At 40.2% G+C, this 25,156-nt stretch overlaps 1 protein-coding gene across 1 annotated transcript in view; it reads left to right on the top strand.

Annotated features, from left to right (window-relative positions):
* The window catches only part of DDX10 (DEAD-box helicase 10), a 146,231-nt gene that overhangs the window by 118,636 nt on the left and 2,439 nt on the right, over positions 1 to 25,156 (top strand). The window contains exon 17 of the mRNA XM_032442171.2: positions 17,170 to 17,303. Coding sequence (XP_032298062.2) covers positions 17,170 to 17,303 — 134 coding nt within the window. The remainder of the gene's footprint in view (positions 1 to 17,169; positions 17,304 to 25,156) is intronic.

Below are 25,156 nucleotides of genomic sequence, written 5' to 3'. Positions count from 1 at the left end.
TGCAGGAAAGCATCTAATTGATGTTGCTGTGTAAATATTCTCTAAATACCTGCTGTATGACATTGTAAATCACTGCTGTTATTAACGGACAAAATAGAAATGAATTGAAGTAAAAAGAATAATACAACAGGTAATGAAAAACCATAAAGAAATCTTGAGAGTGTGCATACCAGCATGAATTATTGTTGTTAAATGAACAAGTGAATCATCAGTGAATTTTGGAGAGCTGGGGAGACTTTTGTTAAACTAGAAAAGCGTGAAAGGTCTCAGTTTATGTGCTGCTCATTTTTTTGTTAGTCACTTATTCTTCTGGAAAATTGACCCAGCCTGTGTGCAGAGGAGGTGGGAACATCAGACGTTCATTTCCTTGTCATGACTTCTACCATCAGAGCAGCCCTGGCAGCCCATTTCTCAGTACTGGTGTAGTCGCTGCTTAGGCAATGCTTCCAACACACGTAGGTGAAGATAGGAACATGAAAGCTTCAGGCTGAGGAAGGAGCAGTGGTGTGGTCCAGCTGTGTGATGCTGTTTGTGTACAGCATAGGTGGGGGACCAGTATGCTGCTTATGGACCATGATTTTCAAACAGTGTGAACCTCCCCTGGCTCTTTGCCTCCTTGCTTCTTATTATTCTGAGCAGTTCCATCCTGCATGATTCACATCAAGCAATTGCTGTTTAATAATTTGTTTGTACAAGTGAGAAAAATAATGAGCATTTAGTTAGTCTCTTTTATAGAAGGATGGCTGCGGAGATTTCCTTTATTGATTCTCACTTTATATGTGAGAAATGTCAAAGATACAACTGCAATTTCAGATATTTTTGTTTTTCAGACATCCTGGTCAGAAGAGTCAGGAAGTTGAGCAATAAGTGTTTAATTTCCCTGAAAAAAATGACTTATCTGCTGAAAACTGCATGCATAGTACTATTCAGCGCCTGGATAGGGAGCTAGGAGACATGGTTTAGGGATTTCCTGTAGGTATGGTAAAGGGAGGATGGTTGGACTAGATGATCTTATAGGTCCTTTCCAACCTTCTGATTCTATGATTCTTCACAACCTGTTGTGTAAATAAATATCCTTTTAAATCACAATATCAGTAAAGCGCAGGGATTTGAAAATTGGATAACACTTCAACTGCACCCAAGTTTGCGATATGATTTAAAAAAAGAAAGTCAACATACTCCACTTTGGGAGGGTTCCAGAATTAACTGCTTTCAGCTACTCCATAGGAATGTGCCTTTTTCCCTTTGCCTTTTCTCAAAAATGCCAGTTCTGGCGATCTGTGGCATGATCATGTGTCTTTAGACCACTTGTTTAAGTCTTTCACCTTTTCAAGTAATCACAGATTGAGGACTGAATACTTGAAACCTCTTCTGCCTTATTAGAGGTTGTGCAGTCCATTGCTTCTTGCCGTTCTACCTGTGTTGAAAAGTAGATAAAATTCGTAAATAATGTCTTTGCAAGTTGTGCACTTTGGAAAATCTCCATTTCAGTTTTGTCTTTATTCTGCTTCAGTTTAATGAGCCGCATTTGTTCCAATTCAGAGGTGTCAATGGTGCGGCAGCACAAACATTTTGGTGCAGTAGTTCCTCTATGTCTTGCAGTCAGTGGCTTTATTTAGAATGCAAGGGGTTTACTGTTGTTCACTTCTCATTCTTAAAAGCTATGGAGTATAATTCAGCGTTCTTTAACAAAAAGAGGATGACTGCTCTGTGCATTGCACAAGCCCTATCAAAATAAAAAAGGTCAGGAGAAATAACCAAGTCAACCTCTAACAAAATGAATTCAGCATGTTAGTAATAAGGCATGAACAAAGCTAGAAGGAAAATAGGTTTTCAGTGTTTGATTTCATTCTGTTACTAATTATTTAAGTGTTAATTCTCACATTATCCTCACACATCTTTAAGGCATTTTACATCCTCTTATTTATTCTTATCCCTTGCAAACAGCATTTCATCAACATGTAGAAATTTGTCATAGGAACGGAATAGTGAAGAAATACTATGAAAAGACTTATCTTACAGCTTATTTTCTGCGCAAAATCTAAATGTCTCTAAAACTTTTAACAAGTGCTTCATATTTTGTCTGACTGTGATCTTTATGAGATGCTTCTTGGAGCACATGAAAGTGCTGGGAATTCTTTGCACCAATATGTGGCTGTTCACAGCCTCTGCTTTCCAGCCAGTCGGAGAAAAAAAAAGAGGAAAAACACATGAAAAATCAGAATTTTCTGGTGATAGAGATTACTTTGGAGGTAAAGAAAAGAGAAAGCACAGTTTGAAGATAATAATACTGAAACATTAGGAGATGATGTATTCTAGCTGTCTGATTTCCAGGAAATGGAGTAAAGTTGCTCAGATAAATCAGAACGTGTTGGTTTCTTTGCCTGAATACCAAGTAGTTCTGTCTCCAGCAGGAAAATAGCTTTTTGTTCTTCTAATATAGGTGTTTTTCCAGAAGAGTTACTTTTGGCTTCTATTTAATGTTGGTTAGCCAGTAAGTCTGTTTGTGCATGTGATTGGGATCAAAGAGAAAATTCTAGGATTTGTGAGTATAAATAGGCTGATTACCAGGAACTTTAGTTTGGGCTGTGTTGGAGAGGTGTTTATCCAGATGAAAACCTGAATGCTGTAGTAAGAGGCTCTATTAAGGACAATTGCTTGACAAATATAGAGGGAATAAACTTGGGAGAAAATCATTCTTCAAGGATTGCTATGGGGAAAAGTGTTGTAATGTTAAGAACTCTTCTCTTGCATCACAGGTCTTAGTTTATAGTCCAGGTAGATATTTAGAATCTCAAATGGCTGAATCCTTTAAGCTGGGCTTCCTTTGTTGTTTAAGATATACTGCCTTTAGGTAACCATAGAATGCTCGGGTTGAAGGGACCTTAAAAGCCCACACAGTGCCAACCCCTGCCATGGACTGATTGCCACCCCATGATAGGGCTGCCCCATCCAGCCTGCCCTTGAGTACCTCCAGGGATGGGGCACCCACAGCTCTCTGAGCGGCTGTGCCAGTGCCTCACCACTCTCTGAGTAAAGAATTTCCTCCTGACATCTAACCTAAATCTCTCCTCTTTTGGTTTAAATCCATTTCCCCTTGCACTATCACTGTCAGGCTGTGAAAAGTCAATCCTTCTCCTGCTTATAAGCTTCCTTTAAATACTGGAAGACCACAGTGAGGTGGAGAACCTTTTCTTCTCCAGGCTGAACAAGTCCAACTCCCTCAACCTTTCTTCTTGAGGGAAGTGTTCATCTTTGTGGCCCTCCTCTGAACCTGCTCCACCACCTCCATGTCCTCCTTGTGCTGGGGCCCCCTGGACTGGGTGCCGTCCTGCAAATTGGGCCTCACAAGGGCAGAGCAGAAGGGTACGGTATCTAATATTGTTTCTTGCTTGCGACTCACTTGAAATAGTTTATTTCTATGGAGGGAGAGCAGCTGATAAACTTGCTTCACTTTCTTACAGTTTGAATGCTTCTTTGAGCTCAGAAAGCTGAGATCCTGAGCAAATGTAATTCCTGTCTAGTGAAGGTTACAGCCATTTTCAGTGTGTGTGTCTGTACAAGCTAACATGGCGTGTAAAGCTCAGTTAGCACTCCATGTTCTGGATGCCAGTCTGAGGTATAGTTGACTATGCTTGGATCAAATGGATTTTTGGTATATCTAAGGGACTCAATAGCTACACCAGGAAGGTCTGGGATCACAGGAGGATTGGTCTGCTGAAAGGATTTCTCCCTGCTGTGGCTGCAGGGCATCCACCTTTCCATGGTACTTCCTCCATTCTGTGCTTTCTGAGCTGCTCTCAATGAAGTTCTGCCACCTTTGCTCTGGGAGATGAGCTTCTGAGGAAAATGAGATGTTCAGAGTCCCATCTGGATAGATCTTTGTATTTATCAAATAACAGCGAGCTGTAGAAATTATTAAATGTGATTATTATGTGGGAAAATACTCAGAGAGTGAAAGCACTACTTCTTAGTGATGGGAGGTCCCCAGTGCCAGAGGACAGGAATCTGGGGATGTGAGGGATACTCTGATGCATCTGAGCAGTTAGGAAATCTCTTTGTTTTCATTTTTTGATAATTTACTTCCTGACAAAAATAGTAAACCATGCTATGTGTCATCCAAAGACCTCATCTATCAACTTGTCTGCATGGGAAATATTACTCCGGGTGCTAAAATAACTTACCAGTGTGGTGGTTGATGCCCTGAGAGAGGTGCTGCTTTATATTCAGTGATGTTACTGTTTCATTGTGGTTGTGAAGAGGTTATGGAACAATGCCTTGAATTAGGATGACACTGTAATAAAAGGCATTTACAAATAACTTTTTTGAATCTCTTTTTAGTTATGCATAGTGTATAAAGCATGATAGTGTGCCTACTTAATAAAAATAGACATAGTGCAAAAAGTGTGTTTAATTAAAACTTGTAACTGGAGATGTCAGAATGGTGATCATAGGTCTGAATGTACTTCCTTCTAATTTTAGTTATATATTCTGAATTTCATGATGGATATTTTGTACTCAGTGCTTTGGGGAGTCATGCATAATGTAACAAGGAATTTCACTTAACAGTACCTCTAGCAAATGTTCTCTGTGATAATATTGAATGCCAAGTAGAATGTGATATAACAAATGATTTATTTAGTTGATACAGGTCATTACATTTTACCCTCAAAATTTTGTGGAAGTACAAGAATTTAAAAAGGAAGCATAACACGTTTATGTGAGGTGCAGGAAGAGATAAGTAATGTAGGTACAATCAAACCACGACTGGATTTTATGTTCAGGTGGCCCTGTTGAGGCAGAAATAATTTCAGTGACTCCATAAAGCTGAAATCCTAAACTTGCCTTTTGCAAACAGTAATAGTCATGAAGAAAGCCAGAAAGTGAGTTCTCAAGATTAAGTATTCCCAGTGCAGAGATGTGTGACTTATGTAAAGTGGACTGGGCACTTTGGTTCTACCATTTCTCAGAAGGAGCAATAATAATACGTCTTTAAAATTGCATTTATGCTTAGCACTGTTTAAAAGTTGCATTTGGTTTTTTGTTTGTTTACCTTTGTTTAATATAACAAATGAAAAAACATTCTAAGCCAAAACTGGATTACTTTTATCTTTGTTTTTAAGTATTAGGTCAAGAACAGAAGGCGTTACGCAAGTCCAAGACATCATATGGCAGGTGTTGGAGAAAGTGGCCATTTATTTCTGCCAATGATAGAACATACCTACAAATTTCATAAAATCATAGAATTACCCAGGTTGGAAAAGACCTTGAAGACCATCAAGGCCAACCGCAGCCTAACCAGTACCCTAACTCTAAAAACCCTACACTAAATCATATCCCTGAGCACCACATCCAAACGGCTCTTAAACACAACCAGGGATGGCGATTCAACCACCTCCCTGGGCAGCCTATTCCAGTACCTAACTACCCTTTCTGTAAAGAAGTTCTTCCTAATATCCAACCTAAACTTGCCCTGGTGCAAATTTCAGTTTGTTGAAGTACCCACCTACAGTCTTAGTGCATTATATGGATTACTGTTTATATTTTGGGATAAAGCCATGATCTCCAGAACTTGCAGGTAACCTGGCTCCTGGATCTGCTTGCAGAATGTATGGTGCAGCAACCAAATGTTACAGTTGTGACTGATTTGATTTTGTTCAGAATTCTTCTCAGACTGGTCAGTCTGTAAATGTTTTTCTGCTGGTTGGGAATAAAACCAGACGGCATATGAATCCTTCTTGACTGGAGACCCATTCAGAAAGTAGCCTTGCTGAGTCTTTTTGCTCTAGAAACAGGACAAGCAGTGGCTCTGCATCTCAATTTTCAGCAGGCCAAAAAAAGTTTTCTTGCATGCTGTACGCAGGCTGATAGGCTGCATGTTACTTGGCATGATCATAGAGGAGAGAAATTGAGGCAATATTTCAAAAACTTGAATAGTAAATGTGCAATCTGTTCTCAGGTTGGTGCAAAAAGTAACAGGTTTCTGACAGGGAAATTCAGTATAGACACTAGAAAATATGTTCCTGTGGTGTGGTTACCTGAATAGCAGTGTAAGTCTTTTTGTGAGGCTGTGGGATCCTTGTTACCGAAGTCTTTGGAAATGAAGGTAAGGATGATTCAACTGCAGCTTGTTCATTGTGGAAGGTGAGGGAGGCAGTGGCCACCAGCCCTGCTCTACTGCAAGTCCTGCATGTCTTCTGCTGACACAGCTGCGCTGCAGTGCACACTTGAGAGGCTTCTGTGTGAGAATTAAAAATATTCCATCTAGGAAGCCAAGAGAGACAGATTTATGGAGCAGGTGCATTGATTGGATTTTGCTTGGAACCTGCTGTAAGAGAGCACTTAACTGTATTTTTCGGAGGGTTTTGAAATTATCAGTGCACTGAGATTAATGGAGCCTTCAGTCGCTGTCAGTCTCGAGAAGTTACCATTAGAGCAGTTCAGCTTGTTCTTGTCTTTGGCCATCTTGTGGCAAATCTGAAAACCATAATTAAAGCAAACATTCTGGAGGTTGAAGATTTAAATCTTAAACTTTGCAGAATAAAACTTGTATGAACTCATGAATATTATGTAGCGTGTCAGGCTCGTGCTTTTTAATGCATTATTCTTGATTTGTAGTAGAGATGGTGGTTTACATAATGTGACCTATACAGAAGGTGTGTCATAGAGCTGTACTGAATTCTTTCCCTGATGAAAGTCCATCTGGGTAATAAAATCTCACACTTACGTTTCTGTGGCTAATAAGTTAATGAGAACTGATAATAAGTCTATACTCAAAGCAGTAGGTCTTGTTTCCAGTTTGCTGTTTCTGCTTCCAGGATTTACTTATGTATGGCAAATCATCATTGCAAGAAGATTACATAACACCAAGAAGTGAGTAGAGCAAGTGAGCTGTGTACACTGGATTTCATAATAAGCAGTAGAGTTAGGCTAAAATTACTTTCTCCGACACCTTTTTAAGCATGCTGTGATTTAAGTCAGTGTGACTAACATTTGTCCTCATTTTCCCTCTCCTTGACATTTTGTATATATTTTGCAAGTGTTTGGGAGAAAGAGGAGGAAAAAACCAAACCACCATTACTTCAAATGTGTATTAAAATTAAGAACATAATGGTTGAAAACCAGAAGTTCAGTATAAAGACAAAAGTAGTTGTTTAAATACGTATTTTAAATTAAATTGTGTACATACTGCTTGAGAAGTTAAAAGACAAATGGGTTAAATTAAGATAATGAAGACCATTTTATGTAAATCTACAGAAGTAATCTAACACAATTCAAGAACTGAAGTTACTAATACAGTTTCAGAAAGTGATGTGAGCTAAAGAATAGTTCGATGATGTGAAAAAGTGAACCATGTTTTCACAGTAAGTTGTATACTTCCCTGGCTCTGAAATAGCCGTGTCTTCCTTAGGTATTCTTGATACGTTTAGTTCAAAGAGTAGTTAAGGGTTGAAAAACATACCAGTATTTGAGGAACTGCGTATCTGTGTTTATTCTTCAGTTCATTCTGTATCATCTTTCAGTCTCAGAATAAAAATTAGATGTGAGGCTGTTAACTGCATCAAAATCATCTTGGACAGGATGATCAGCAGTGCACTTTATTTTTAGCAACAGAGAGAATGTATACATTGCTAAATGTTATTCTAAAATATAGCACTTCCTTGGATAAACTTAATGTTTCTACCAATTTTTTGTTGTATTGAGAATGGTATGACTTATAATATTGAGTAGTAATGGCTTTTAAATAATATTCACACACTATGGAACATATTTTATAATGTTATTTTATACATATTTTAATTAAAAGTTATTTAAAATCTGCTTCAGTAATAGCTATTATTAGTTATCATTCAGCAAATAGGTGCTGCCTCTTATTGTTTGCTTATGTCACTGGGCAGAAGGAAGGGGAAAAAAGGAAAACAGAGACTTCAGATAGCAAAAAATAGTGCAAATTTTCATGTAAAAGCCAATATAAAAGACATTATCTCAAAGCACTGAAAAGAAAAACAAAGGGAGAATTTATTACTTGTGTATGCGACTGTGTGAATTAAATCTTCGCCAGTTTTAATTGGGATTGTAGTTAGTGATTTAAATTACTGATGTAAATTGATCCACCCACTCTGACAACAGATGATGTTGTTTTGGTGTAGTTTAAGAAGTTATAGTTTGCGCAGTATTAATAACATTATGTCTAGCCATACCTACGTTTGATAGCTCAGACAGTTTTGCCAAAATGTAATTTTCTGGGAACCAATAGAGCCATGTTTCACAAAAGCTATTCTCACAAGAGCTAAATGCCAAGGTAATCAATCATACCATGTACTGTATCCTTTTGTTATGGATAGAATGCATTATTTATGGAATATAAAGATTTTTCAGATGTTGTTGAAACGAACAAGCCAACAAATGAGCAGCTGTAAGGGATAAGATGTCCTTAGCTGAAAACTGCAGTGTCCTGGCTGCATCCTTAGCATCTCTAGGATAAAAGGTGACTTGCATGGCTATGGCATGTTTGAGGCTGATACTCTGTATTGGTGGGGGCTTCGAGGGAGCAGAAGTCCTTCATACACTAATTGTACCTACAGATAGGTGCCAGATCTTCTGCCCTCTCTTTTTTTATGCTGCTTGTATTTCAATTACTAAAACCAAAATGTTATTCCGGGAACACTTGTTATGCTCTCTGGCTGTAGAGATTTGGACTTTCAAGGAGAAAGGCACAGCACAGTGACACTTAATATCGCTTGATTTATTTTTCTTACTGTAATGTATCTACCTGCTTCCTGAGCCCATGCAAACTCCTAATGCTTTATCCATGAATACAAATCCATGTGTGTACTGATGAATCTCAGCGCAGTCTCTGCTTCAGCTCTGTTTTTCTGTCCAAATGAAAAAAGTAGTCTGTTTCACTTAGGTTTCATGGGCTAGGCAATTCTCAAGGAAAAATGTTCAATCTTAGTATCTTCTTTCATGATCACTGAGCCTATGGGCAACTTTCACTTCAGGCTGTACCTTTGTCACAGAATCATTGAGATTGGAAAAGACCTTCAAGATTAAGCTTAACCATTCGGCTAACAATACAGGTCCATTGCTAAACCATGCCCCTTTATTTTCCTCAAATGACAAGTCATTCGCTCTCTTTTCAGGAGGAGAATCGTTCTGTCTTCTCTCTCTTCTACCTTTCTCCAGCTCTGTTGCACACATGCTGTTATACATTGTTATACGTTATCTCAAGTGACAGTAACTCTCAGAAATTATTCTTAACTTCTCTTTTTATTATTATTTTTATTTCTGCTTTTTAAAGTTGTTTGGGTTTGTTTTAGACCTGAAAATTGTTTATTTTTTTTCAAGTAGCTGAAAGACATTGCCTTGTATAAATATAGAAGGATATATTGCAGACCTTGCCTTGTAGGTATCTTTCTCATTCTTGCTTGACATTTCAAAGACATAACTTTCCTATTTGTCTACATGTTGTTATCAAGGGGTATTATCATTTTCTGTCACGGCTGCTATAGTGTCATCTCCACTTTGCTTTTGAATGCCTTTTTATTTCATTAGTAGCTGTTCAAAATGCTGCAGCAAAATCACCTCTCTTCCTGTATCTCTGCAGCGCTTAACTTTCAGGATCCATCATGGCCATCAACCATCAAATGGTATGAAGAGTTCTCACCACTTCCTGCCTGCTTGCTTAGTTTTCCAGCACCACCTTGATTTTTATTCTTGTTTTTTTCTCTCACTTAACTAAGCTGTCCATGGTTGGCTGTGAGACCTCAAAGCTTCTTCAAGGTCTCCTTTGCAGCAATACCTGTGGGAATAGGGATGGGCAGGCGTCCTTCTGCTGTGTGCCTAGTGCCATAATGTTCCCCAGCCCGCTTGCTTCCTTGTTTGTCATCAAACTGTGGTTGTCTGTTCTCCCTTGTCTTCCGCTCAACCCTTATGCCCTGCCAACAAGTTGTCTTCTTTTGCAAGGTAAGGTTGCAATCCATGAGGACATGGATTCAACAGCAACAGAATTAATAATAAATGGGTCTACAGCATCAGTGCTGCCAGTGTCACTTACAGGATACTTCTTTGTGTGTTTGAACAAATGTGAAACTGCTGCTCGTGTTGAATAGGTCCTGAAGGCAGACAATTTCTTGTTCTCACAGCAAGCAACCGAGTGAGTGCTGTAAACAGCAGTGCTTCTGTCATTCTTTTCCTCGGTTCTGTCTGCAAAAGCACCAGTAGTTAAAAACAAATTTCATGGCAAGAAGTGAATTTAATTCAGATTTTTCCCTTAAAACATACAGTTTTACATACATATTTTGTACAGGTGTTACGTGACTTAACCAGGATGTTGAAGACATGAAAGTCCTGTCATACAAAATGTTACCCAGCTCATGCTGCAAATATTCTTCAGTTTCTCGTTCACTGAATGCAAATCCTTTGTTTGAAGGAGAAGTGCAAAACGAACCAGTTTACAGAATTATGTTGCATACAAGGTTTCCATTCAGATTCTTTTGTACCACTGCTGCTGGTAACCCGTCTATTTTAGAAAGATAAAGCAGCTGCCAAACCCAGAACGGTCTTTGCTTTCAGTCCCTGCTGTGATGTCTTTGTGGCTCTGGCATCCTTCTGCTGCGTGACAAGAGGATGCAGTTTCTTCTGTCTCATTCAAAAAAGCCAGAAAGTGATGCAAAGAGAATTCCCTTGTGTAGGGACTGTCTCTGTGGGTGTATGTTGAGGCTCCCTGGAGAAGGCTGCTGTATTGAAGTGTTTGAGCACAGAGACTACTTTGGAGAAGCACTTTTCTGTGTTTGAGCTGACAGCTGTGGCTGCTGTGTGCTTGAAAGTAGGGGGAGGAATATAAGGATGCAAGAGTTATATGTGGAGAATATAAGTTTAAAAACTGTGTTCTGCACTGTGATTTTCTTGTTTATTTGAGAGGACCTTAGACTTTTGGACATGTATATTGGCACACTGAATTTTCCCAGACTTAATTTTTTTTATCTCTATGGCACAACAAATAATTGCCCCCTGCCTCCCTGTTTATTCCTTTAATACTTGCAACTTGCAAGCAAAATGATACCTGACCACTTAGCATTAGAAAGATTTTGGAACAGAATTAGTTTAGCGTGTTTCCATTTTGAGGCTTTCGTGTTATCAAATGTTTTACACCAGCTTTCTTTCAGACAAGGACTTAGTGTGGTGGTGGCATCTCTGTCCAGCTGCTGGTGTGACAGACACTGGATCCTGTGTACTTACACAAAGATTAAGCTACTGCTGTGTTAATTCAGATTTTGTTTATGGTACTGTGGATTGTAGTTTTGATCCTCTGTGATATCTAAAACAACTGTGTGCTCCTGGCTGTATTTCATTATACGGGAACTATTAGCTTGAGCTTCTGTGGAGCAAAGGTGCGATCAATCTCTAAAATCAGCAATATAAGCAGTAGTTTAACCCTATTGTTTGTCAAGATTTAATATATTCCACACTGTATCTTAGTTCCAGTGCTATCAACGTAATAACTAGATATCTTTTAAGTTGCATTTTCATGTCTGTAGCATGAACTGTGTTAAACTGTATTGCTGTTTTATCCTGAGCTTTCACACGTGAACTGTAGTAATTTGCCCTTTTGTTAAATCATGTTGGTAGCTGTGGCTGATAACAGCGTGAAAAATGTTGTATTTACTGTAAGGATTCTACATGGGCTTCCTTGGAGCAGGTAATAACTTAAAAGCATAACGTCCAATTTTGAGACAGAACCGTTACATTATAATTCAAATAAAGATAAGAGCAAGCACAATGAAACAAAAAACAGTCTTTGTGTAGATTCAGAAAATCTCAGCATCTCATTTTGACACTGATGAGTCTGTGGTTGTGAATTAAACAGATCTTCCTTCTCCATCTGCATTTGTTATGTAACTGTTAACTCTGATATGAAATACCGGTACTTCACAGAGACCAAGTTTACAGATAGAATGTGTATTGATTACTGTGATCACTGCAGAAGCTTTACTATATCAAAAAGTCAGAAGTGGATGTATGGAAATTTCTTTGATTTTTGTGTTTACATCAGTTCTCAGCCGTGCCTGTGGCTAAGCTGTGCTATTTTTCTTCTTTTATTTATCAAGATGTCAGATTGCTTTTAAGAAATAACAACTAGATGAAACTGAACCTTGGTGTGACTGCCAATGGTTGGGAAGGGTGAGCACTTTGTAGATGAAGCTAAGACTTGTCTGTCTTTTCTCCTAAAACACAAGACTGATAGTTCTTCCAGAGGAGGGAGGGATACTCCTTCCAAACTGTGGGAATGCAAGTTCCATCATTGTAGTATTCATGCTTATGTCTTCTTGACTAACCTGCAGGCTCGATTTCTCTGGTTTTTGGTTACCAGCCTTTCTGTCCATTCCCATGGAATTTGGCCACTCATTCTGTTCATAACATCTCCTTTCTGTCATGTGCTTCACACTAGGCTGGTGTGACCAGAAAGCAACAATGACCTGTTCTCTGCTCTTTCTACCCTTCTGTATACTGCTTCCTGATTACCCACAAGAGCAAACTAGGCTAGAAGGATTTGCTAAACCAATATTGAAAAGGACAGATTGCCTGTTAGAATCAGTGTTCAACATTGACGTAGTAAAAGTAAGAAAAAGTTCACTTGACTCGGTCACAGTTTTCCCCCTTAAACTTTTAAGAAAAAAGGGCTGATAATAGCAGGACTAGGGGAAATGGTTTTAAGTTGAAGGAGGGAAGATTTAGGTTGGATGTTAGGGGAAAGTTCTTTACTAGAAGGGTGGTTAGGTCCTGGAACAGGCTGCCCAGGGAGGTTGTGGATGCCCCGTCCTTGGAGGTGTTCAAGACCAGGTTGGACAGGGCCCTGGGCAACCTGATCTAGTAAAGGTGTATGTTTGGTGGCCCTGCCAGGCAGAGGGGTTGGAACTACATGATCCTTGAGGTCCCTTCCAACCCGGGTAATTCTGTGATTCTGTGATCTTACACCAGACCCTTGTCTCTGTGGAAGTGGTGCTTTGGGTGCTCATCACCTCCAGTTAGAGCTGTTGTCATTCAGTTTAGGTTTGGAAGACTATTGGGGATCATTAACCAGCGGTCTGTGTGGTTGCTCCATTTTAGAGTAGTTTAAGCAACTCCTTCTAGGTCAGATCTGCTCTTGATTTGCTCCGCTGGCTCCCAGTCAGTTTCCAGTATCATCTGTGGCTTTGGTCTTGGTCTTCAAAGTGACTGTTGGATCAAACACTCCAGCTACATCAAAGACTGTATTTCTGTTTGTGAACTATCAGAATAGCTGTATTCCTTTGGGCAGTATAGATGGTGCAATACCAGAGCAACCACACATCCCATGGGACACCGTGTTCTGGGTTAGGGGTTCAGGCTATTAAAAACAGTCCCTAAGACAATCAGTTGAATGCAGAGAAAGAGATGGCTTAAAGGAGGCCCTACAAAAAACCTCTGTGTTAACTCCAAATAATTTAATTAGATAGATAGATAGATAGATAGATAGATTAAAAAAAAAAAAAAAAACCTATTAAATTAATTATAAACTAAATACCTCAATAAATGCACTGTGTAATTTATGTCTTGGATAAAGCAACATCATCTGTGCACCCACAGATTATCACAGCATGTTTTTCAGCTTTCCATTTTTATCCCACAGCAGTGGGTAGTTCTGACTTGAATACCTCATGGGTGGCAGAAAGAAGACATCACTCTGCTGTTCAGAAAATCGTAATCCCTTGAGTGTCTGTTTCCTTAAAAAGTTGCATTAATTCATTTTATTCTTTGCTCAGCCCTCCTAACAGAGCTGCCTGATCTTCATGTATTCAGCTTTCTCTACAAAGAAACTCAGTTGCCACTGTGTCTTGTAATAATAACAGCTGGATGTTGTGTAGGAGGTACCATGTCTTGAAGCAGGGCAGCAGCTCTAGAGGAACCTGCCCTGTTTGCTTTGTCACCTTATACATCCTTCCAAAATGCTTGAAGTGAGTCTGGTGCATTGTATTGATGGCCTTGAGGTATCCACATCTTCCATATTCCTGCATAGAAGCTTTGCTGAATTTTTTCTGTAGTGTTGTCTTGCAACAAGAAATGTCTCATAGGGAGACTGTGTGAATACAGAGATGTTTCCACCTCAGTGCCATATTAAAACTGGAAGTTTTCACATAAAGTTTATATGTACTTCTAGTAAACTGCTAATAGAAGGGGCCAGCCCGTCTGGCATGGTACAAGATAGCTAGTTACCCTGTGGCTGAATGAAAATAGCAAGGCAAGGGCCACCGAATCCTGTTTTTCTGACTAACCCGATTTGATGACTGAATAGGTTTCTGTCCACAGTAGAACTTTGTAATAAATCATTCTGCAAAGCAAATTGTCACCTAACCTTAGACGTAAATTACTGACGGTACAAATCTGTTCTTCAGTTCGTGTTGTCTTTGATAGTGCTTGCTCTAGGAAGGATCCAATTGCAATTCTCTAAATTGCATCCTATTTGTAAGTTTTATCTGAAGAGTTTTTACAGGTGTTGCCTTGTGCTGTGATTTGACATTTTTTCCTCCCGTTGTCGTGGTGAGTAATGTGAAGTCACAAGATTTCTTCTTCCTGACTGGTTGATAAAAATTTGAATATAGAGTGAAAAATAATGAGTTTCTGTTGTTCAGCTGTGGATGATAAATGTTCATGTTCAAGTTCTTAACAATTTCAGGGACTTACAAATATTTTAATGAATATGTAACAGGCAGTGCTCGTAAGAAATACGACCTCGTGATTCTTGATGAATTAGAGGCATCTTTGCCAATTATTTCTTTTGTAATAGTAAGCATTACTTTGAATACATCTCTGCAACATTTTTGCTGGTATGATATGAAAGCATAACGAAAGGGAAAGTTTGCTCTGTTAGTGTTTGTTTTACATGTGCATGTGTCATAGAATATTTTCATGATAGAATGGTTTGGGTTTAATATCATCTAGTTCCAACTGCCCGCTATGGGCAGGGACACCTCCCTCTAGACCAGGTTGCTCACAGCACCATCCAGCCTGGCCTTGAATGCCTCCATGGAGGGGGCATCCACAGCCTCACTGGGCAACGTGTTCCAGTGTCTCACCGCCCTCACCATCTCTTTCTCTCTATTCAACTGATTGCCTTAGGGACTGTTTTTAATAGCCTGAACCCCTAACCCAGAATTTCTTCCTAATATCTAGTCTAAGTCTACCTTCTTCCAGTTTAAAACCATTTCCCCTTGCACTGTTGCTACATGCCCTCATAGAAAATCCCTCCCAGCTTTCCTGCAGGCCTCCTTCAGGTACTGGAAGGCTGCTATAAGGTCCCCCAGAGCCTTCTCTGCTTGAGGCTGAACAGCCCCAGCTCTCTCAGTCTGTCCTCATTGCTCCAGACAGAACTTAAGAACTGATGCAATACTAACATTTTGCTGGTGTTGTTGAGAAAGTGTGTGTTAAGAGCAGTCTTAAAAGATGACTGCCCATAAAGGTTGGCTTTCTGTTGCATGGTGTCCCATGTATATGTTAAGATTATTTTATTTCATATCACAGCTTTGAATAATGTTTCTCTTCTGCTTTTTCTTAATATGTATTTTGTGAGCACAAATTCTATTGAAAGAACAGATGCAGCGGCTCAAGTCACGAGCAAATATTGAACATTTCAAAGAAATAGAAATAGCTCTAATTTAATGCAGAACACTTTTCAAATAGAGAAATTCTTTAGGCAAAAAGTAACCTTCAGAACAGCATTCTGTGGGGTTAGTTGTGCTCCTCTTTGATGTTCTAAGAGGTGAAATGGAGGATATTGTTGCAAGGTGAAAAAATGTGTTGTTTTCTTACATTTGGTTGTGAACTGTTGTACCTGAAGCTCCTGCTAATCAGGAAGCTTTTCAGTCAGCGCCTGTGTTACTGCAGGTAGTTCACAGTGCTGCTGAGTCTGATGATATCCGTAGTGATTTCATACACCCAGCTGCGCAATTACCTTTACTTGTAACAGTGGAGAGCAAGATGCCTGTTTCATGTTTTTTCTTTTTCCTTTTAACAGCAAATCTGGCTTTTAGCCCTTTCTTCTTGCTTTTAATGCATGTAGAGGTGTTGTTGGACAGGCCCTTGCAGCGGTGACTAATCTTACCCCTCGCCAGCTCATTTCCTTTCTCTTACCAAATATGCCAATATTAAAAAAAAGGGGGGAAATTAATGTGGGTTTTGTTTGTGCTTACTGTGATTAGAAATATGCACTTGAGAACAGTGTTCTTTAAAACCGTGGCCTGGAGATGGATGGAAATAGTGAAAAATGAGAACAGTATTTAACTTTACATGTTTAATTATGTGGAGTTATTCACAGAATAAAGTATCATTTCAATGAGTGCTGCTTTGAAAATTCAGCTGTGGGGAAATCATTTAGAAATGTAAACAAAAGATAGTGATGTATTTAATTATAGTTTCATTGGGGTTTTTTGTTTTTGTGGGGTTATTTTTGCTTTTCGCTGTAAGAATGGGTGAGTCTCAGATCTGTGTCAATTAGAATTGCCTGTAAACTTTTTGTCTGTGTGTGCATGTGCACTTGCGTGAGCCCTCCGAACTGTCGGCTTTGTTAGTGCCCATTCACAGTAGTAACATTTACAGAAGTGATGCCATTAGCTCAGGACCACGTGCAGCAGAGCCTGTACTTGCAGTGCAGTCAGGTTTATTTTATCATCCAAGACCATTATAAAGTGGCATCTCCTGCCTTTTTCAGTAAGGAATTAGTGAGGCATTCCCACACCCCCGAGGAAACTTGCCATCCGAAGAAGGGATGCAAGACGGAGCTGAGCCCCAGAAAGGGGAGAAGGGGGGGTTCTTGGAGGGAGCCTCTTCAATGTGTCCTCAAGCTCACATCTCTTTGACAGGTTTTCTGTGGGACAGTAGAGATGACTGTTGATAAGATGCTGCCAAAGTCTTTGAGATTTTGTAGATTTAATATGAAAGTAGAATTTGAATGTAAATCCTTGAGCTTCGTTTTGAATAATATTCTTCAGCCTTTAATAGTCTTGAAGGAAGAGCACTGATGACAACTGAAATTATTCCATTTTCCTGGTATACTAGTGATGTCCATAATGTGTAGTGAATGGATTTTGTTATAGTGTCTCTGTTAATGGGGTTGTGGATGTGTTTTATAACTCTCCGTTTGTTACCTGGCAGGCTGAAGGGGAAACGGTGGCTGTTCTTGCACACAGTGGAAGTGAAGATGAGTTTGATCCAAGTACTCTTCCAGATCCTGATAAATACAAAGATTCTGATGAAGAACAAGATACGGAAAGTGAAGACAGCTCTGGGTATGTACATATCTTCCACGCTGATTTTGAAATGTTCATGTTTTTTATAAACTGATGTGTTTATATGTTAGGAACTCATTTTAGTTATCCTGTTGTTTCCACTACTTAATACTGTGAGTTTGTTGGGGTGGATACTGAAGAAAAATCTATGTTAAAGCTATTATTTCATTTTGTGAAACTTTATGAGAAAGATACTGAGTGAAGACCTGTATGGTTTTTGTCATTGGCTTCACAGCAACAAGTCAATTTGTGTGTTTCTCACAAAGAGCCTCATGTATTACAGAACTCAGAAGCATGTTATTGACACTTATTGCTGTTAAGTGAGAGTGTAGATCTTTATTTTGCCTTCTTCTAGAGGTCTAGGTTTAGAAATCTTAGTTTTTACATCTGAATCAGATATATTAGCAACTACTTACTGTTGCTAGCCCTAGTATGAGTGCATGTTGTGGAGATACTGTGCTGGGACGTAGATTAGCAGACTGGATTACCCTAAGTTAAGTAAGCAGCTGGTGACTGTAACCCCTGTAGATCCTTCACCACCAGTGTGTTCATCAGTAGAACTGACGGGGGTGGGTAGTGGATTTCCTGAGCAGTAAATAGTTCTTTTTTGTGTGTGCAAGGAGTGAAAGAGGTTAACTAACTGAATTGTAGTTCCTTCTGTGCTTTCACTTCCCTGGACTTGATTCAGTATCTGTACTCCTTGTAGAATGAATGAGAAAGCTGAGTGTAAAACATTAAAATAGCTTTCTAAAAATGGGCAGAAAACAAGAAACCAATGCTTAACAAGGTTCTTCCAGTTCCTACTGTATTTCTGACATCTTGACACTGCCCATTAGCTTTTGCTGGGAGGAAGAAGCATAATTTGTTAAAATATTTTCCTGTAATGAGGTTTAAGATTCAGCGTTTATTGAGGAGGTTCGTATAAGAGGATTTGTAGATTGCTTTTCACATGTTATGAGAGTTTAAATGTATCTGTCCATACTTGATGAATGCATTCTCTAGCGGTATTTTTATATTGCTTGGAGCAGAATCCGGTGGATATAATGAAATTGTATTCTCAGCTTCCCCCAGATAATTTCAGAAATACGGTTAATACTGTCTTCTTAATACACGAGGCTCTGATGAGTAATATCTGGAAGTAAGACAGTGATTTCAGCTGGAAGATGCTGTGGAACCCCATTCTGTGGGGTTTGGACCATCTATGTGCTGACATGAGCTGACATGGAGTAGAACAACAGTATATTTAGGAATTTTGGTTTATGTAGAAAATTAATAAGGGAGCCAGGAGAAGTATTTCAGGATTCTAATGGGACTTGCAGTGGTTCTCGTTCTTGTTGCTTTGCCTTTGAGAGCAAATTCTGAGCTGACTTCAGTAGTAATGCTTTACTCCAGATAAAAATAAATAAATATAAAATAGTGGAGAGGATATTGTGAGATAAGAGGTGGTCATTGATAGTTTGTTTCTTGGAAGAAGAATAGAATAAGTTTATTGGAAAGCTCTGAAACAGAGCTTTGGCAAGAGGTTGGCCATTAAGCAGTACTTGCTTATTATTGTGTTGCTTCTGAAGGGCAGATTCCTGGAATCCATTAAGCAGATGTACTAGTGCTCTGGTGGGAAGGATTGATCAGCAACCAAGCGTAGGAAACCTGATGTCTAAACATTACCTATTATTCACTTCGTTACCTCAGGCATTTCCTGGTTACTCATAAGTTGTTTCATACCTAGCATAGGAAAAAGGTATTTCTGCATTTCATAAACGAGATCTAGCATCTTCATGCTTCATCTGATTGCCTTAGCTGGGAAAGGCTGTCTGAACAAAACTGTGTTTTGTAACGGAGCTGTTTAATAAGTATTTTGAAGAAGTTATGAGGGCAGTCAGCCAAAAAGGAGGAGGGGTTGCCTAGTTTACTTTCAGTATCATTAAGTAACAGTTTACTTGGGGAGCTCTTTCTTTTATAAGGTATTCATGCATCCCTTTTCAAATTAGTCCCTTCCCCAAGGATGTCAGCTAGACTCAAGATTTGTTATATTTTAAGAATAAACACTGATATAGTTGGGCAGATTCTTGGCAGTGCGTCATTTTTTGGAATCAACTGTTGAATTCGCCCTCTGGAATCCTAATGTCAGCTCACAGAAAGAAGGTCTTGGTCATTTCCCCTTCCTATGAAGTAGAATGAAAAAGACCGTGCATGTTAAACGGGAAAAAAGAAGTTAAATTAAGCAATAATGTATTACAAATACAATACAATAATGACACAGATATGGAAATAAAACTCAGGCACCCCGAGGGCCAAGTGCACTGTCCACTAGGCAGCATTTCCTTGGTAACTGAATTTGTTGTGGGTTTATTTATGTTATATTTTTTGGTATGTCAAGTTTACACACATGTTCTTGACACCATGTAGGTGCAGTATAGTCATTCTATTGGTTTTGTCCTGACCTGAATTACCTTTGTGGGGAACATTTTCTTGGAAAGGTCTACAGCGTTTTGTTTATCCCAGAATTACATTCAAGACTAACCTCCGTGGATGGAAAGAGTAATTTTGAGAACAAAATGTATTCTCTGTGTGTGATCCCACATGAGCTGAGATGGATTATTTTTCTACCATGTATTAAGTCTTATCAGGTTTACTTTACTAAATGTACCTTATGTGTGTTGTTTGCACCATGTTTGGAGGTTATTTTGGAATGAAGCGTAATGACAGAACATTTTCCATGCTACGATGTGTCCATTTATTTAAAAGATAACTTAAAATCTAGGAGGGTTTTAGTAATGGAATTTACTTCTTTTTTAAGTTACGGATTTAGCCTTGAGCATGGCACAGTATCATTTATCTTGAAGGCTGGGTTTTATTTGTCCTGGTTGTGGTAGCTACTTTACGTACAAGGGCTGCTCCAAAAGCAGTGCCACCTTATTATGTTGCCCACGACATCAGAGGCAGATGCTGGTGGTATGGCAGTAGAGATTGAGCCTGTCTGCCAATATTCCATTGTTTTGTTGCCATGTGACAGATGGCAGCAGAGGGACAGGCTGACAAAATGGCATCTGATGTGAAAGACCATATGAAGCAAAGATGTGGAACTGCATTCTGCTGAAAAAATGGCCCCCGTCTGACATTCATTGATGCTTGCTGAATGTTTACGGAGACCAAACACTGGATGTTAACGTGGTGAGGTGGTGGGTGGTACGTTTCAGCTGTGGTGACAGTGATGTGAAAGACAAGCCACATTCTAGATGGCCATGCACAGCTGTCACACCACAAAATGAAGAGCATCTCAACTTACTCATCCACACAAATCAGTAGATTACTATGACCAGAAAACTGTTTACAGAGTTGAATATCCCTTTCAGTGCACTGGAACCAGTACTGGTGATACTGCAATATCACAGAGTTTGTGCCAAGTGGGTCCCATGAATACTCATACAGGAACAGAAAGAGCACCGTATGCAGGTTTGTCAGGACCTGTTGAACCAATAAATGGCTGAAGATGGCAGTTTCCTGTATCGCATCTTTAATGGTGAAGAGATGTGATTCAAAACTCAACCCTAAGTGGTTAAAGTGATGTGCACTGTCTTTTGGGATAGGAAAGGGCTGATCTCTGTGGATATCTTGGAACCTGGATCAGCTCTGACTGCTACATTATGGTGCTGACTAGGCTGAAGGCTTGATCTTCCAGAGTCAGGTCAGAGCAGAAGGCAACCTTTCTCTTGCAACATGGTAATGCCAGCTTGAAGACCATGGAGCATTTTGACAATCTTGGCTGGACTGTCTTACCACACCCATCCTGGATTTGACATCTTCTGATGTCTGTTTGGGCTGTTGAAAGATGGACCATGTAGATGACGCTTTCCTGACAACAATATAACATCTACATGTTTCTTGAACACCTAATTTTGACAAGAGATGTATTAAGAAATAAAATAGGGAGCAATTGTTCTAGAAAATAATTGCAGTGATAAGTAAGAGGAAAATTAATTGTCCAAAAGAAGTGTTGGAGGACCTCCTCTGTGAGGGCAGGCTGAGAGAGCTGGGGCTCTTCAGCCTGGAGAAAAGAAGTCTCTGGGGGACCTTATTGCCTTCCAGTACATGAAGGGGGCCTAAGGAAAGTTGGGGGGGGACTTTTTGTAAGTGACAGGATGAGAGAAAATGGTTTGAAACCATTTACCAAAGGGTAGATTTAGACTGGAGGATGGTAGGAAGAAATTCTTTACTGTGATTTAGATGCACTGGAACAGGTTGCCCAGAGAGGTTGTGGATGCCCGCTCCCTGGAGGTGTTTAAGGCCAGGCTGGATGGGGCTGTGAACAACCTGGACTAGAGAGAGGTGTCCGTGCATGTAGTAAGGGGGTTGGAACTAGATCACCTTACAGGTGCCTTCCAACCCAAACCATTCTGTGACTCTATGATTCAAGATCTGGGTAAGCTCTGCTCTGCAAGGTGTCTGTGGTTTTGAATCAGCCATTTAACATGAGGCACACAGCCACATTGCCACTGATTAAACAACAGCAACTCCAAGCTCTCTAGACCAGCTCTGCTTCAGTTGTCATTCATCAGAGCTTGCTTTGCAGTTGAGGTTTACCAGCACTTGAAAACAAGCTGCCCTGGACACCAAACTGCAGGCCATGAGTTGAGGTCCCATACTGTAACACAGCAGACGCAGATTCTTTCCTGAAGAAGCATATGTGAATAATGAATGAATCTGTTAATAAAATACAGTTTAGAAAAGTTAGCAATAATTTATCTCTTAAATATTGGCATTTTGCTAATCAAACATGTTGTGCCACAAACTTCCTTCCACGTAATAAATTTTAATTCACAAGGCCATGGCAGCAATCCTAATGAAGATTAATTACTGCAGTCCCTTCCACAAAGCCCAATGCAGCTTCTTTCTTCTTTGCTGTAAGAATGCTACAGTACAGAGAAATGGTAATGAAAATATATTGCACAGTGTAATTCCCTTTACTAGCCATTCCAATGATGTAAATCAAAACCACTCAAACTAGATTTAAAAAAAAACAAAAACAAAAAAACAAAAAACAAAAAACAATTGCAGGAAAAAGGAAGATTAATCTATTTGTAATGAAATACCAGTGTAATTGTACTAAAAGCAAAAGACGGGCTGAGTCTGCCTTGGAGCTGAAGTACTGCAATCTGAAACAAGAAAAAATACTCAAACCAAAATCAGACCAGCAAGACAGTGTGCTTATTATTTTTTATTACTGCATGGAAAGCATGCAGAATCTGATAGGAAAAAGCACCCAGAGCAAATCATCAATGTCTTGCTTCTGCTCTGTGGTCTCCTTTACTTTCCAGAAGCTCTTGTAGACAGGTGGCAGTGGATTCAAATTGGATGGTTGAGTCTGTACCAGCCCTTGTCTTGCCCATTGCTGTCATGGGCATTGCATTGCTGCTCATAATACAGCACAATAATCCAGCCCCAGACCACTGGAGTTTCCACTCGGTGGATCAGCCTGGAGAAAAGAAGGCTGTAGAGTGACCTCATTGCAGCCTTTCAGTACCTGAAGGGAACCTATAATCAGGAGGGGAGTAAACTCTTTGAAAGGGCTGATAATAGCAGGACAAGAGGAAATAGTTTTAAGTTGAATGTTAGAGGGAAGTTCTTTACTAGGAGAGTGGTGAGGTCCTGGAACAGGCTGCCCAGGGAGGTTGTGGATGCCCCGTCCTTGGAGGTGTTCAAGGCCAGTTGGATGGGGCCCTGGGCAACCTGATCAAACGTGGAAGTTTGGTGGCCCTGCCAGGAATGCGGGTTGGAGCTTCATGATCCTTAAGGTCCTTTCAAACCCAGGTCATTCTGTGGTTCTGTGATCAAAGAAGAGCAATTTGAGTTTATACCCCAGAACTGGATGCAGTACCCTGGGTGGGGTCTCTTGAAAGCAGAGTAGAGGGGCAGTCATCTCCCTCACCCTGCTGGTCACTCTTCTCTTGATGGAACCCAGGGTACGGTTGGCCCTCTGGGCTTCAAGCACACATTGCTGGCTCATGTTAAATCTTTCATCAGCTGAAACTCCCAGATCCTTCTCATTAGGGCTGCTCTCAAGCTGTTTCCCACCCAACCTGTATCTGTTCTTGGGATTGCCCCAGTCCAGGCACAGGGCCTTGCACTTGGCCTTGGTGATCTTCTTGAGGTTGATGTGGACCCACCTCTCAAGCCTGTCCAGGTCTCTGGATAGCATCAGTTTCCTCTAGCATGTCAGCTGCACCACTCAGCTTGGTGTCATCTGCAAACTTGCTCAAGGTGCACTCGATCCCACTGTCCATGCTGCCTACAAAGGTGTTATAACAACAGCACTGCTCCCAGCACCAATCCCCAAGGAATGCCACTCGTCATTGGTTTCTACTTGGACATTGAGCCACTGACCTCCAGCCAATTCCTTATCCAGAGAGTGGTCCATCCATCTAATCTGATGTCCAGGTGCAAGTTGAATGCCAGGAATAAAAAGCTATTTTTCCCCTCAGTATGACCTCAAAACACACTTGGGCACAATTATTTGTTAGTAGTTAAACTAAGAGAGTTCCCTGGTGTGTTGCTGTCAGGGTCTGAGCTGCAAGCAGATAGATCCCTGTTGTCTAGGTGCCATTCATTTATGCTGATATTCATTTCAGGAGCTGGATTCATCAGGTGTGCTTTTAGTGCTTGCGTAATAACAGGTTACCTGTCAGAGGACAGTACCTACCTTTGTTGTTACAGCTGTGCAAATGGCGACCACAGAAATTACTGTCTGTGTTTACAAATCAGCTCTTGGTACCTCCTGGCTCTGTAAACACAGCTCAGTAAATCTTTCCATTGGGAGCCTCAGCCCATGTGGACAGCTCAGGCTGCTGCAGCAATGAAAAGCTAAATTGCACCAGATGGTGGAGGAAAGGAATTGTAATCCAGCTGTACGTGCCACTTGGTAAGTGTTGTAAATAGGAGACAAAGAGACATTGGTTTTGGTCTGGATCTGAATTGTGGATTTGCTAACTACATTTTTATGGTAGAAAATAACTCACTTCAGAATTACTTGATTTTATTCTGGCTGTTAGTGGACGTCAGCTGGTAGTGCATCAGTGTGTGGGTATTTGAGGAGAAAGGGCCATTTACGGCTGTGGAGAGTGACCAGTGATAAAAGATCAGCTCTGCAATGTGGGCTGGCAGCCCTGAAGGAGGTCCACGAAGGAATTCATTGGATAACAAGTGCATGAATTTGACAAGTGCACGAGTGCCTGTATAGGTGCTTTGACCAACCTACACCTTTTACATATGCACCTGAGAATTACTGCTCACACCTCATCCAATGGGCTTCCTGTCTGAAGAGATAGGGAGAAGCACTGAATGGATATGGGATGCAGCTTGTTGCCATGATGGCAGACATCTCTCCTGGTTATTTCCCAGCATCTTTTTTCAAGTAGCAACTTTCACCCTTCTTCAGAGCTCTGTCTGACTGCCAAACCAGAGCAGCTCCCAGCCCCTCTCCACACCGTCCAGCTCCCAGCTGGCACAGCCCAGTCCTTCATCTCATGTCTCCAAATTGTGAGCTTCTTAATAGTACGTCACCTGTGCTGCTGTGCTCTGCTGCTTCTTCTAAGTGTCTTTTATCACTGTCTTGCTTCTGTTTTTTTGTGCATCATGAAAGCACGACCCTACAGCTCTCTTCATCACTCTGTGGCTTCTCTGCCATTTTCCTGAGTTGCACATCCCTCCTTATTCACTTCTTGAGTTTACAGCCTGGTAGGGGTTAAATTAGTGTGAAAATAGTCCCGCTGCTGATGTGTAGATACAAATTTAGGATGCAGTATTAATCCAGCACCATGAACCCTCAATAATAACAAGAAAGAGCTTGACTCAGCACA

This window comes from Coturnix japonica, chromosome 1 (assembly GCF_054131305.1).
Source record: "Coturnix japonica strain WE chromosome 1, WE-NBRP24, whole genome shotgun sequence".
NCBI lineage: Eukaryota > Metazoa > Chordata > Aves > Galliformes > Phasianidae > Coturnix > Coturnix japonica.
Note: the sequence above shows the minus strand (reverse complement) of the source record. Positions and strands in the feature narration are given on the sequence as shown.